The sequence below is a fragment of the Callithrix jacchus genome, chromosome 7 (assembly GCF_049354715.1).
Source record: "Callithrix jacchus isolate 240 chromosome 7, calJac240_pri, whole genome shotgun sequence".
Lineage (NCBI taxonomy): Eukaryota > Metazoa > Chordata > Mammalia > Primates > Cebidae > Callithrix > Callithrix jacchus.
In genome coordinates, this window is record NC_133508.1 from 99,134,943 (window position 1) to 99,150,334 (window position 15,392).

Genomic DNA, 15,392 nt, shown 5'->3' on the forward strand with positions numbered 1-15,392 from the left:
AACGTAGATCATGATGTTTCACAGCTCGAAAGATAGTAGAAGGTTGGCTTGTGCACTGTAGATGAGTGCATGTTACATATGTTAGCTGTATCTCAATGTTGAAAATGAAAACAACAAGGAGAAAGAGGAAAAAGGGGAAATGGAAATCAAATCAGAAATGGTGAAGTAACTCACATATATCCTGTCCGCCTCTTGGAATATTTTTCAAGTGTTTAATAATCTGCACCCTAGTAGATAAGGCCTAATTTCTGTATCCATCAAATTAAAAACCTAACTTTATCTTATAAATTCTTGCATTCTGCTTGTCACTACACTTTATGCTAGGTCCTTGGAAGATGCTCCTGAAAGTAAACATAAATTTACTTTCATATGTTTATATAAGTTTACTTTCTCTGTGTTGCTTATAGCCTTCGAGGAGAAATAATGTCACAAGCAGATTGAAACCTAAACTCTTTATGTTTTTTGAGACAAAATTTCACTCTTGTTGCCCAGATTGGAGTGTGATGGCATGATCTTGACTCACTTCAACCTCCACTTCCCGGGTTCAAGTGATTCTTCTGCCTCAGGCTCCCAAATAGCTGGGATTACAGGCGTCTGCCACCATGCTGGCAAATGTTTGTATTTTTAGTGGAGACAGGGTTTCACTATGTTGACTAGACTGGTCTGGAACTCCTGACCTCAGGTGATCTGCCCACCTCAGCCTCCCACAGTGCTGGGATTATAGGCGTGAGCTGCTGCTCCTGGCCTGAAACCTCAACTCTAATCAAAGCTAAGAATTAGAGGTGCTTGGTGCTAAGAGAGCGTATAAAAGGGGATTTGACCTTGAGAGGGAGGGCACCCAGGGGAGAAATTTGAAGGAAAAACTAACAATAATTGGGAATGGGACAAAGGAAAAAACAAAGGAAGGTTTTAGGCAATCTTAGAGCCTCTGAGAGTCTGATGAACTGAAAGTCTGTGGTTGCCAGATGGGTGAGATGGAAGCAGAATTGGAGGGGTCAGCAGCAGCCAGGCTGCATTAGGCAATGTGACCTCCATGCTGATGCCAGTGGGAGGCCGCAGAGGTCTGCAGGATGTGACTCCAAGTTCACTGTAGCTGCAGTGTGGGATCAGATAGGCAGGCCAGAATGGGCGCTGATGTCCTGATTGAGAGTTGATTGAAGCAGTGGCAGTCCACAAGAGATGGTGGGAACAATATATATTCTCATATATATCTTTGCAAAATATCTTTGTCTTTTTGCAAAAATCATATAAAATAAACATGCTTGACTCTTCAGCAAGGCAATGTATGGGTTTACTAGGTAAATTTCACAGAGAGTTGTCAGTAAAATAATTGACATGCCTTGCCCCCAGTATGTAAACCTTGTGTCTGAAGGTGGTCTTTAAAGCTTTCCTCTGAATGCAGGTTTAGAGCTATTTAAATGGCAATTGCCATAGTATCCGGGGCTTCAGAACAAGCCTAATCCCAAAGGTTGGCCAGGAGCCCAAGATAACCGTGTTGGAACTGCCCCAAACAGATGTGCTTACTGTACTTCCCCCTTTTCGTACAACTGCATGAGAGCAGTGCACTTGATATGTCAAGTGACACTTGTCATTACAGACCTGGTTTGTGTACAGCTGCCTCAAGAACATTTTGGATTTTTCAATAATTTTCAGAAGGTTGTGATTTCTCAAATTTTCAATGGTATTTGTCTTTACTGTTGTCTTTCATTGTGAAATATAATTTCTGACCCTTAATGCAAGAATACAAAAATGATAGTATTCCAGACCACTCAGGGCAGCATTCTTCTTGGAGTTTCTTTGTGGAGATTTTAGAATTTACAGGGTAGAAAGATGCCTGAGGAAACATTAATTGTTTTCGGGGTAACTTGTCAGTAACCTAAATGAGCTGTGACATGGAAATTCACACTGCAGCTGACAGTGCATTTTACCATTTCAGAGCCCTTGTCAGCTAGAATACCAACATTCTTTACTCTCCACCTTGATACATTCGATCCATATAAAAAATTTATACTTACTTATTAAACAGTGAGTGTCACATGTTACAAATAACACCAGTATTGCCACATGGATTGGGAGCACTTGCTTTTCCAGATGAAAAAGGCTGTCAGATACAAATCGTGGCCTCTGAAGTCTGAACAGATTAAATCCTGCCTCTGGGAAAGTTGCTTATCCTGTCTGCTGTGTTTCTTCATCCAAAAATTAGAGAAGATGGTGCTTGTTTCTTTGTAAGGAGCAAGTATGATTTTGTTTGTGGAATTTCTGATGCAGCCTGGGCGTGGTGGCTCATGCCTGTAATCCCAACACTTTGGGAGGCTGAGGTGGGTGGATCACGAGGTCAGGAGTTAGAGACCAGCCTGGCCAACATGGTGAAACCCCATCTCTACTAAAAATGCAAAGGTCCCTGTAATCCTAGCTACTCTGGAGGCTGAGACGGGAGAATGACTTGAACCCAGGAGGCGGAGGTTGCAGTGAGCCAAGATCAATCACGCCACTGCACTCCCGTCTGGGAGGCAGAGCAAGTCTCCATCTCAAAAAAAAAAAAAAAAAAAAAGAAAAGAAATTTCTGACAGCACGTGGCATGCAGTAAAAGCTCAGTTAGTGGTAGCTATCATTAATACCATATTTTGCCTATATGAAATGTAGGTGTGCCAGAGCTCTCATTATTCAGTACACATTTTCTTAGACTCTGTGCAGTGTGTCGAGCTCTAGGCATGTAAAGATGATAAGTAAGACCTCTTTCATGTCCAGGAGCATGCTACACTTGGTCTAACGCCAAGGTCACAAGCTGGTTGTGAGTCAGGAGTCAGATTCAGCCCACAAATGTGTTTCATTTAGTCTACGCAACATTCTTAAGATGTTTGAGCTAAGTTTTATGAATCAGGAGATTTTCAAAAAATATCCTGGTTTCCATTTTCCACTGGAAATGGACCAGCGTTCCAAGCCACCCTTCAATTACATACTCAGTTTACCTCAGTCTCTGCCTTTTCATCCTTCTCTAACGCAGCCTGCTTCCCTGACAGCACCGTAGGTCCCTACGTCCGCCTGCCTGGGCTGATCCTAGAGACAGAACTATGGGCATGCACATGTAGTAGCAGGAAGTGAAAAACCACCAAGTCACCAAGGCAGCAGGGGCTGGCTGGCAGAGGGCCTCGTGGACCAGGAGAAAGGACTTTATACCAAGGGAAGTGTTTGGAATGGTTTTCAACAGGGGGTTATAAAGATGAGATTAAACTTTTGAAAAGATCTTTCTGGGTGCCCTTGGAAAAATCAGTTAGGCCGGGCGCAGTGGCTGACACCTGCAATCCCAGCACTTTGGGAGGCTGAGGTGGGCAGATCACTTGAGGTCATAAGTTTGTGACCATTCTGGCCAACATGGTGAAACCTAGTCTCTACTAAAAATATAAAGATTAGCCAGCCATGGTGGCACACGCCTATAATCCCAGCAACTCAGTAGTCTGAGGCAGGAGAATTGCTCGAATCTGGGAGGCGGAGGTTGCAGTGAGCTGAGATCACGCCACTGCACTCCAGCCTGGGTAAGAGAGCAAGACTCCATCTCAAAAAAAAAAAAGATAAAAAAGAATCAGATACGTTGGTCAATTTTGCAAAAAGAAAATTATATATATAAATAATTATACATGATTAATATATAATTATGAATATATAATTAACACTATATATAATTTATAATTATATATATAAGTGACACTACAGAGTGATGATGCAGACATAGCTCACAAATTACTGGGATTACAGGTGTGAGTCACCACACCCAGTGATTTGACTTTTATTTATATTATATAATAGTTTTAATATGATTATACCTAACTATAATATATATTATATATAATTATTATATGTTTTATATGTATAGAAATAATAATGAATAAGTTAGAAAATGTCAAAACTGAAGTCAGAAAGAGAGTTGAAAAGCTATTAGAGTAACTGAGATGAAAGTTAATGATGACTGAACAGCACAGAGAAATACAGACAGATTTTCAACATACACAGGAGTCAGAGTGGACGGGACTCGATGGCTATGCAGATATGAAAGTTGCAGAAGGAGGAGGCAGCAATGATTCTCAGATCCCTCAGGGGCAGCTGGCTGGCTGGTTGGTTGATGCTATTTACTGAGAAAAGAAACAGGAGGAAGAGCAGATTTGTGGGGAAAGAGGATACCTTCACTCTTGACTGTTTTTAGATGTCTCTGTGAAAGAAGAAACATCTGTGTCACTATAATGGGCACTTTAAAATATGATCTCGTTTATCCTGATGGAAACAGCAATAATAACAACAATACCATCCACCTGGATTCTATGTTCATTTGTTAGGAACTGAGCAGAAGCTGTTGATCCCCACCTCTGTCCTTTCCATAATGAAAGCATTAATACTATCGTCATCTCCATTTTGCAGATGAGGGACCAGAAGTTAACGTGCATGCCCGAAGACTCAGAGCCTGTAAGTGCTATCATAAGGATTCAGAACCTATGTATTTCACTCGGCTGACTTTTTTATTTTTAATTTCAACTTTTATTTTTTATGTAATTTTTGAGACATGGTCTCGCTCTGTCACCCAAGCCAGAGTGTGGTGACACAAACATAGCTCACTGCAACCTCAAACTCCAGGGCTCAAGCAATCCTCCTGCCTCAGCCTCCCAAGTAGCTAGGGCTTCAGGCATACACTACCATACTTGGCTAATTTTTTTGTATTTTTTATAGAGACTGGGTTTTGCCATGTTCAATTCGACAGTTCTATACTAACATAACTTGATGGGTGAAAATATGGTGATGGTAGATGAGAGGGAGTGAGGATCATATTAGATAATGTAAGTACATCTCTCTGTAAACTGAAGAGTCCTGGAGACAGGGTCTTGCTCTGTTGCCCAAGCTGGAGTGCAGTGGCGAGTTCATAGCTTACAGCTAAGCTTTTCCTACTTGTGTGAAAAATGATGTTGGTAGTTTGACAGGAATAGCATTGAATGTGTAGATTGCTTTGGGCAGTGTAGCCATTTTAACAATATTGATTCATCCAGTCCATGAGCATAGAATGTTTTTCCATTTGTTTGTGTCACCCCTGATTTCTTCCAGCAGTGTTTTGTAGTTCTGCTTATAGAGATCTTTCACCTGCTTTGTTAAATGTATTCCTAGGTATTTTTTTACATGGCTATTATAAGTGGGATTGCATTCCTGATTTGGCTCTCAGCTTGAATGTTACTGGCATATAGAAATGCTACTGATTTTTGTTGACCAATTTTGTATCTTGAAACTTCACTGAAGTCATTTATCAGGGCTAGTAGTTTTTTGGCAGTCTTTAGGGTTTTCTAGATATGGAATTATGAAGGGAGAGAATTTGATTTTTTATTTTCCTATTCAAATGCCTTAATTTCTTTCTCTTGCCTGATTGCTCTGGCTAGCACTTCCAGTACTGTGTTGCATAGGAGTAGTGAAAGTGGGCATCCTTCTCTTGTTCCAGTTCTTAAGAGGAATGCTTCTACCTTTTGCATGATCAATATGATATTGGCTATAGGTTTGTCAAAGATGGCTCTAGTATTTTGAGGTACATTCATTTGATGCCGAGTTTGTTGAGAGTTTTTACCATGAAGGTATGTTTATCAAAAGCTTTTTCCAAGTCCACTGAGATGATGATATGGTTTTTGTTTTTCATCTTATGGACCTCATGACTTCTGAAGTATAAATGGGGCATGAGCCATAATGCTTTTTTTTTTTTTTGAGACTGAGTCTTATTCTTGCCCAGGCTGGAATGCAATGGCACAAATCTCAGCTCACTGCAATCTCCACCTCCCGGTTCAAGCGATTCTCATGCTTCAGGTGTGTACCACCACGCCCAGCTAATGTTTTTGTATTTTAAGTAGAGATGAGGTTTCGCCATGTTGGCCAGGTTGGTCTTGAACTCTTGGGCTCAAGTGATCTGCCCACCTCAGTCTCCCAAAAAGTGCTTGGATTACAGGCATGAACCACTGTGCCAGGCCCTCATAAGTATTTTTTAAAGTGCCGGTGTCCACTTATGAAAAAATAGCTTAAAATGTGTTTCTAATGATTATGGGCTTCTTGTTAGGTCTTACTTCCAGGCAAGAATTCCCAGGTGTTATAGCCTACTCATTTTTAAAATGAGATCTTGAACTGTATGCTTAAAATCTATTTTTACCCCCAATTTGCACTCCATCAACAACTGCTAGATTTCTGGTTTGCTATTGGGAGCAGATGTCACTGTGCAAATCTTTTTTGCTGTTTCAGATGCAACATAAAAAGTGCATCTGTAGCAGGGGTCTGGGAATTCCCTCTAAGGAGCAGGAAAGTGTGACTGAGTCAGCACTGGCTTCTCTTTTGTGACAGTATGCAAATTGTCAATGGCAGAGTTCAAGTGCATTCAAATATGTGGCATTTTTCACAGCTCATTTTTCTTTATATCTTGTATTTCTGAAAACCACTTGAGATTTACGTACATGATAAATTTCCTTTTCCTGGTGATAAAAAGGCTGTAGGTTTTACAGTCAAGCCTGCATCCTACAGGAAAGTCTCTGGAGAAAAGCTCTTGCTTTTTTTCTTCTGTTCTCTTCCCCTTGCCATAGTAAATAAAGATAATGTAGAGACACCAGTGTAACAGAGAAAGTAACCCGATAAACTCAAAGACAGCAGAAATTTAGGCGCACAATTTTGACACAAATTCATAGCTTTAGGCCAGGTGTGGTGGCTCTTATCTGTAATCCCAGCACTTTGGGAAGCCAAGGCAGGCAGATCATCTGATTTCAGGAGTTCGAGACCAGCCTGAACAACATGGCAAAACTCTGTCTCTACTAAAAATACAAAAATTAGCTGGGCATAGTGGCGTGTGCCTGTTATTCTAGCTACTTGGGAGGCTGAGGCACAAGAATCATTTGAACCCAGGAGGCAGAGGCTGCAGTGAGCCAAGATCACGCCGTTGTACTCCAACCTGCGTGACAGAGCAAGACTCTGTCTCCAAAAAAAAAAAAATTTACGGCTTTGGTCTCTGCTAGCTTACATTCATTTCCAACCACTGTAACTGGTCCAGTGTGGAGGCTTATTCAACTTGAAATATAACTTGCCCAGAAGGAATCACTTACTTATCAGATTTGTTCTAAATCGAGAAAGTGTTCTCACAATTGTAATTACTAGCACTCAGGGCCCAGAGAAGTGGATCAGAATCCAGAGCTGAGACATTCTCACACAAGTCTGATGCCCTCTTTTCAAAATCCCACTGCTCCTCAGAACCAAGTTCTGCTTGGGCATTGTTCTCTGAGTCCATAAAGTTGTCAGTTTTCTGGGAAGCCTTATTTGCCCACATAATCAGAGCCTATACTCTAAAACATGTGTTGATTTTATTGTCTTACAAGGGAGCTATAAATCCACCTTCTCTTTCAGAAATTAAGCACGTTTGTATTGAGGGCCTGTTATGTCCCCAGCTCCGTGCTAACCAAGGTGTAGTGAGAATGAACAATCCTGCCTTCAGGCGCCTTCGGGTGCCTTCGGAACTGCTGAGGATAACTGGAGCTCATGCTTTCATGGCATTTACTATGCATTCTAGAGGCATCATTCTAAGTGTATTAATTTGTATTTTATATGAAATTGGTCTATTACTATTCCCATTTTATAAATAAGGAAACTGAGACACAGAGGCACTCAACTACTAAGTGCCACAGCCAAGATTTGAATCCAACTTTAAATAAGTAACTATTAATGTTAGTAAGTATTATTGAAGGGCAAGGTAAGGTGCTGTGGGAACTTGTTTTTTGAGACAAAGTGACACCCTGTCACCCAGGTTGGAGCGCAGTGGCGTAATCACAGTTCACTGCGGCTTTGACTGCCTGGGCTCAAGCAATCCTCCCACCACAGCCTCCTGAAGTGTTGGGATTACAGGCAGGAGACACCACACCTGGCCTGTGGGAATTTAGCTAATGTGATTTCACCTAATCCAGGTGGTTAGATGAGTAGGAATCAGGCTGGAACTGATCCAGGAAAAGTTTTTTTTAAGTGTATTTCTCCTGCTGTCTATACAGACAAAATCAACCCACTGAGACCACAGCATTGCAGTAGAGAAAAAGTTCATTGATGTAAGCTAGCCTCCCACTTCAGCCTCCTGAGTAGCTGGGACCACAGGTGTGCACCACCATGCCTGGTTAATTTTTGTATTTTTTGTAGAGATGGGGTTTTATCATATTCCCTAGGCTGGCCTCCTGAACTCAAGTGATCCACCCACCTCAGCCTCCTAAAGTGCTGGGATTACAGGCATGAGCCACCACACCTGGCCTAATTTGTTGTCTTTTACTCAGTTCACTTCATTCATCATTTGGCTGCCTTAGAGCCTGATGACTGGATGCATCTGAGTTTGTTATCCTGGTGGATCTCTTCTGGGAGAGATGGGCTCCACCCTGTTTCTTTCTTTTTTTTTTTTTTTGAGACCGAGTTTTGCTCTTGTTACCCAGGCTGGAGTGCAATGGCGCGATCTCAGCTCACTGCAACCTCCGCCTCCTGGGTTCAGGCAATTCTCCTGCCTCAGCCTCCTGAGTAGCTGGGATTACAGGCACACACCACCATGCCCAGCTAATTTTTTTGTATTTTTAGTAGAGACAGGGTTTCACCATGTTGACCAGGATTGTCTCCATCTCTTGACCTCGTGATCCACGGGCATCAGCCTCCCAAAGGGCTCCACCCTGTTTCAATTAGGAGTCTCTTGATTGCAGGCTGGGAGCAGTGGCTCATGCCTGTAATCCCAGCACTTTGGGAGGCCAAGTAGATCACACAGTCAGGAGTTCAAGACCAGCCTGGCCAAGATGGTGAAACCTCATCTCTACTAAAATTACAAAAATTAGCCAAGCATGGTGGTGGGCACTTGTAATGCCAGCTACTCGGGAGGCTGAGGCAGAGAATTGCTTGAACCCGGGAGGCAGAGGTTGCAGGGAGCCGAGATCGCACCACTGCACTCCTGCCTGGGTGACAGAGCGAGACTCTGTCTCAAAACTAAAAAAAAAAATGAGTCCCTTGGTTGCAAGTGACAGAACCTCAACTTGACATTCCTTAGACAAAAGGGGAAATTTACTCAAGGGCTAGAGGTTGGTTTGTTTGCTTTTCATATGCTTGCAGGCAGCCCATGGTTGACACTTCGCCTCAGTGGGGGTTTGAAGCAGAGACCTGCTGCTGCCAGGGTTCTGTCTGTTTATCTGACTCTCCTACAGATGTGCTTCTTCAGCCTGGTATGCATATGGCTGCCTGAAGCTCCTAAGCCTCTCTGCCAGAAAAGAGCTGACTCTCTTCCCTTGGGTCTACATTGGAAAATCTGTAGAATATTCTTATGTGGTTCAAGTGTCCACCCTTGGACCAGTTACTGTGGCCATAGAGACAGGGCATTTTGACTGTCCAGCTTTGGGACAGAGATAAATCAGCTTTGGGGATTGTCAGCTGGACATCTCACCCATCTGTCATATGGGATATTGCAAGTGTTGCCTTTTATGTGCACCCTTAAGAAGCTCCTTCTCTTACTCACAGTAATTTTCCTGGCCCACAAAGCATTTGCTTTCAGGAGCTCATAGGACTGTGCTGTAGATTATAGCATCCTGCTGACAAAATGTGTCATATCGGTTTATTTCATGAAATGAGACGACCTTTCTACAACACTTCTTTAGTCTTCTTATTCAGGGGTGCCTTGCAAAGTAAACACATTAGAATGTCCCCACACTTCTGTTTTGAAGACATTAAGAGCTCCTTTGGTGTCATAATGGGCAATTAGCAAATTATAAATTCATGTTTAAACACAAAACGTGAAGGAAAGTGACCCAAGGTCACTGCAGTGTCTAGTGCTATGATTTTTTTTTTCCAACGCAAGTTTAAAATAAGCAGGCATGACTTGTTCTGACCTGATATTGAATCTAAAAATGGAATCCCTATGTCATTGCTGGCTAAGGATCCTGTGTGCGTTGCTGGGAGAGGTAAACAGAACTTGCCCTTTCCCTGAAGGTTTACTCTTCAGTTAAGAGCAAGGGATCTGCAGAAAGATGTGTCTGAGTTAAGTCCAGGCTCGGAAAATAATAATTCAGCCTCTCTGTGCCCCAGTTACCTCATCTCTAAATAAGAGTGATGATTGCCCCAATACACAGGTCTGTTGGACACATGAACAAATGTGTAACATGCCCAGCTCAGTAACAGGCACAGTCATACTCAGGAAATTTTAGCCGTCGTAATTTTCATCATCATCACATACCAGCTCCATCCTTTGACTCAGACGTTTAAGGGTAATCAATATAAGAAACTGGACAGTGTGTTAGACCGATGCTTTTCAGAAATCACATTTTCTCATCTCCTTCTACATTTTATGAGGAGAAGATTAAAGGAAGGAAACTGACACTTCAGGCTCCCACACACCTTCATGCATCTACCGTTCAGTTGTATTCATTGTTTCTGTGATTATTTCCTTAACATCTGTCTCACTAGATCTGTAAATGTGCTAAGGGCGAGGGCTCCTCTGTCCTTCTTTTTCTACGTGCTGGCATGTAGTAGGTGCTCAGTAAGCACGTGTTGAGTTTAACTTTGCTCACAACCCCTTATTCAGGTAGCTGTTACTGCATTCTTAATGTTTCCAAAAATGAGTTTCCAAACACTGCTACTGCTGGTAGCAGAACCAATCCGAACCCAGATTTTCCAGCTGTTCGTCCAGTGCCATTTCTTTTTACTAAAAAGTACAAATGATAAGGAAGAATAAAACCAAATTGGTAGTTCCTCCATGTGATATGCAAATTGGTTTTTTAAACCTATGTTAGGGAAGTCAGATTCTTTGTCCCAAGGACTGGTTAATTGAGGCTGAAACCAAGGTCAAATTGCACATCTGCAGTATCACTTTCAAACAGGGGCACTTACTTTTGCTCCTCCTAAGGCCATTTGATACACATGGTTAGGAATAACACTGGTAGTTTCAGTTTACAAGGCAGGTTAGAGTTTTTCCTCTTAAAAATTCCCATGAGCCTATTGACCTTTCCGCATCTTTTTTTCTCTTTTCAAGTGTGATCCTGTAAAGTAAAGGCCACAGAGTCACCTTCACTGTGTGACCTTCCTTTCATGGCTGGCTCTCAAATCCACCTGGGTACATTTAGGATTTAAGTTCCCAAACTTTGATTCATTCAGCACTAACGCTTTATGAAGCCTAGATTCTATTCTGCCATTTGTTGAAGAAAGAAATATGACAAAGTTGATCATATTAAGATATGGGAGACACATTTGTAAAAAGATACAATATAATCTTCAAAAAAATGATAAAATAATTGGTTCATGTTGTGGAAGGGACACCGCCCAGGGACTAAGGAAGAATTATGAGATGAGGTAATGTTTGAGTTCATTTTGTATCATATCTTTTTAGGAGCAAAGTTTACAAGGGGAGGGGAGCAGTCCTAGGATCTTTCTCCTAGAAGGGAGAAATTAAAGAGAATCTAAACGAGTGAGATAAGTTCTGGCCCCCAAAATCAGAAAGTAAGTTAGAAGTAAGCAGCTAAGTGTAGCACAATCATCCAGGTGACCTAGGCTCCAGTCTCGGGAGAGAGCTTACTGGGATTAAAATTCTTTCAGGCTGTAAATCAATGGGAATGAAGGACATAGGATGGGATTGTAACTGAATGTAATAATAATGATCGTCTGGGCATAACTGGATCCTTATCTACTGTATTGTTACACATCTAATGGGAGCCTGATGAAGAAAGGGTGTGTGAACATGCCTAGGAAAGAACAAGGGGTGGGGAATGTCAGATTCGACTAAAGCAAAAACAACAACAACAAATAGCAGCAGAAAAATACTGTGAGATACTAAAGTAAGTTAGTCTTGCTTACTCAAAAAATTGCCTCCAGCATTTCCTAAAGGAGAAAAGTGTCCTGTCTAGGTCACTTCTAAGACTGTCAGCACCGTGGTTCTGAGTGCATATTCTAGACCCTGCACTAGTTCCCTGTAGTGCATTTGAGAAGATGGGGCTAGCACAGCTCAATTCCATTTACTATCATCAATTATTTAATATTCGTTAAATATTATTAATTGCCGGGCCGGGCACGGTGGCTTATGCCTGTAATCTCAGCACCTTGGGAGGCTGAGGTGGGCGGATCACCTGAGGTCAGGAGTTCAAGACCAGCCTGGGCAACATGGTGAAACCCCGTCTTTAAAATATATATATATATATAGTTTTGCATAATGATAAAAAATTTTTTAATTGCCAGGTGTGATGTTACCAGCACTCATATATTACTTCTTTTAATCTTTTCAGTATCCCTAAAGTATAGCTACTCTTGTTTTTTTCCATTTCATAGATGGGGAAATTAAGGCTTGAAGAGGGCAAATAACCTATTCAGGTTTGCAGAATTCTTTTTTTTTTGGGCGGGAGGGGGCCTGAATCTTGCTCTGCCACCCAAGCTAGAGTGTAGTGGTGTAATCTCAGCTCATTGCAACCTCCGCCTCCTAGGTTTAAGCATTCCTCCTGCCTCAGCCTCCTGAGTAGCTGGGATTACAGGCAACCACCATCATGCTTAGCTAATTTTTGTATTTTTAGTACAGACGGGGTTTCGCCATGTTGGCCAGACCAGCCAACCTCAGGTGGTCCGCCCACCTTGGCCTCCCAAAGTGCTGGGATTACAGGCGTGAGCTACCACCCCTAGGATCACAAACTCCTAACATTCCATTATGCAAGTCATCCCTGTCTGCCATATCAGCTTACCTACCTGCCGTCTGTATAGTACAACTCACCATCTGGGTGTCTCTCAGACGTCACCCAGAGACAGAGTAAACCCGTGCTTTCTCCTGTCCAAATCAGCCTCTCATGTTCCCTGCTTTGTCCAAGCCCAGTTGTAGGAGTTTATGCCTTAGAATAAATCATCATATGATAATTTCCTCTTAAACTGTGCCTATTAAAAAAAAGATAGGATAGGATGGGATGCAGACATAAACATTCTGGTCAATTTATTGGTGTTATTATTTATTTCAGTTAATAAACTGCCCTTTTGCTATGCTTCAGTTCTCCATGTGTTTTGACAAGTTGCTTCTCTCCCAATTCTGGATGCTGTAGTCCTCCGTGGGTTTTAGAGCTAACTTACCTTTATCCCACAGTATTTTCTGTAGCTGTGTTTTTAAAAAAATTCTAATTGAGTATCTTAAGGGGAAAAAACTCCAGTTGCAGATTAGAGCCCTGAACAGATAGTTATGTAGGGGTATTAGTGTGACAGAAGAAGAAAAAACTCAGGCTGAAATGACCATCAGAGGATATCTGGCCAAGTATGTTATTGCTCTGGTAGTCCCAGCTACTCAGGAGGCTGAGACAGGAGGATCACCTAAGCCCAGGAGTTTGAGGCTATAACAAGCCCTGCCAATTGGGTGTCCATACTAGGTTTGGCATCGATATGGTGCCTTCCTGCAAGGAGGGACCACCAAGATGCTTAAGGAGGGGTGAGCCAGCTCAGGTTGGAAACAGAGCAGGTCAAACCCCTGTGCTGATTAGTAGTGAGATCATGCCTATGAATAGCCCACTGTGCTCCAGCAGCAGCATAAAAAGACCCTGTCTTTTACTTAAACAAAAAAAGAAAAGAAATCTGATAGGTCTAAGGCCTCACAGATCTGAAAGGACTGAAAAAGCATTTGGAAGTGACAAGGCTGCGTTCATTTCTGAGAGTTAGTCCAGTGGGTGAATGAAACTTTTATGCCCAATGTTTTGTTCATTTTTGTGGTAGACGGAAGCCCAATTAAATGTGCTAACTGCTGAAATTGGAAAGTGCAGTCGAGCCCTGCAATGCTGCTAATTGGTTGTGTCTTTTACATTTCAGGAAGACATGTCCCAGGTGATTGGTCAAGGAATGGTGGCAGATCAGCAGAAGGCACTGGAATACCCACCTGACAATGTATATAACTTGTACTTTAGGTTTTACTCTACTAGGGTATTGTGCATTCCAAAAGAAAAGGAGGTGATTACAATGAGATCAGATCCTTTATTACTTGATGGGAGGTTGTGGAGTGTTATGCAACCTGAAATCAATCCACAACTGTATCTAAATTCTGTGCAAGTTGTATGCAGATATCCTGTGTTCACCCGTCTACCTCAACCCCCTAAACAGGTGTTTAAAAGGGCGTCCCGGGTGGGCATGGTTTGTTATCCCAGCTCATGTTTGTAATCCCGGCACTTTCGGAGGCCAAGGCAGGCAGATCGCTTAAGGTCAGGAGTTCCAGACCAGCCTGGCCAACATAGCAAGACCTCGTCTCTACTAAAAATACAAAAATTAACCAGGTGTGGTGGTGCATGCATGTAGTCCCAGCTACTCAGAAGGCTGAGGAATGAGAATCACTTGAACCTGGGAGGCAGAGGTTGCAGTAAGCCACCAAGATTGTGCCACTGCACTCCAGCCTGGGTGACAAAGCAAGACGCTGTCTTTAAATAAATAAATAGTAAAAGGGTATCCCTGAAAACACCCTTGCACTTAAATAATTCTATCTAGCCAGGCACAGTGGTGCATACCTATAGTCCTAGCTGCTCAGGTGGCTGAGGCAGGATTGCTTGAGCCCAGGAATTCTAGTCCACCCTAAGCAATCTAGTAAGACTCTATCTCCAAAAAAAATTTCTGAGAGCACCATGTCTTACACAATGTTGGAAATAAAAATTACAAATGGAAGAATTTCTATAAAATAACTTTAGTGTTCCTTACATGTGAATTTCACTTCTCTTAAAGAACCAAAAACTTTTAGCAAATTGTTGATAATTTTGTTGTTGTTGAGCTTTTTCCTTGCTTTTTTTGAGTCCTGATATTCATGTCTTTGTACTGAACTATGCTTTTATGTTTCTAAAACTTATTATTATGTTAGCTATTTTTATATTTAAAAAACTATAGATTACTAGAGCTTACAGGAAATACATATTTCAAACATTGCCAAAGAAAATGCCTTTGAAAATTCTTTAACTTATATGGTAAAAACTCAAATTTTTTTTTTTTAATGTACAGAACGAACCTTAAAAATAACCTAATTCAGTCCAACTGAAAATCTGTAAGCAGTTTTTAAGAGTCAGGGTCTTACTCTGTCACCCAGGCTGGAGTATAGTAATGCAGTCAGAGCTCACTGTAACCTCAAACTCCTGGGCTCAAGCAATCCTCAAACCTCAGCCTCCCAAAATGTTGGGATTATAAGTGTGAGCTACTGCATCTGGCCAATTATAATTTTTTTAATTTAAGAGCCGTTTTGCTTTAATGTATTGCGAATACCATTAAGGAGTTAATACTTTATATACTCCCAGTCAGGTGCAATGGCTCATGCCTGTAATCCCAGCACTCTGAGAGGCTGAGGTGGGTGGATCACCTGAGTTCAGGAGTTCAAGACCAGCCTGGACAACATGGCAAAATCCCATCTCTACTGA

At 41.9% G+C, this 15,392-nt stretch overlaps 1 protein-coding gene across 30 annotated transcripts in view; it reads left to right on the forward strand.

Moving 5' to 3' along the window:
• Positions 1–15,392, forward strand: part of PATJ (PATJ crumbs cell polarity complex component) — a 411,839-nt gene that overhangs the window by 309,838 nt on the left and 86,609 nt on the right. For 8 of the 30 annotated variants that reach the window (XM_078332015.1, XM_078332019.1, XM_078332029.1 and 5 more), the window contains 2 exons: positions 4,411–4,455; positions 13,816–13,953. The exons of 6 other annotated variants lie outside the window; for them this stretch is intronic. In XM_078332015.1, the coding sequence (XP_078188141.1) occupies positions 4,411–4,455; positions 13,816–13,953 (183 nt within the window). The remainder of the gene's footprint in view (positions 1–4,410; positions 4,456–13,815; positions 13,954–15,392) is intronic. 16 more of the 30 variants (XM_078332024.1, XM_009001364.5, XM_078332037.1 and 13 more) reach the window with 6 other exon arrangements.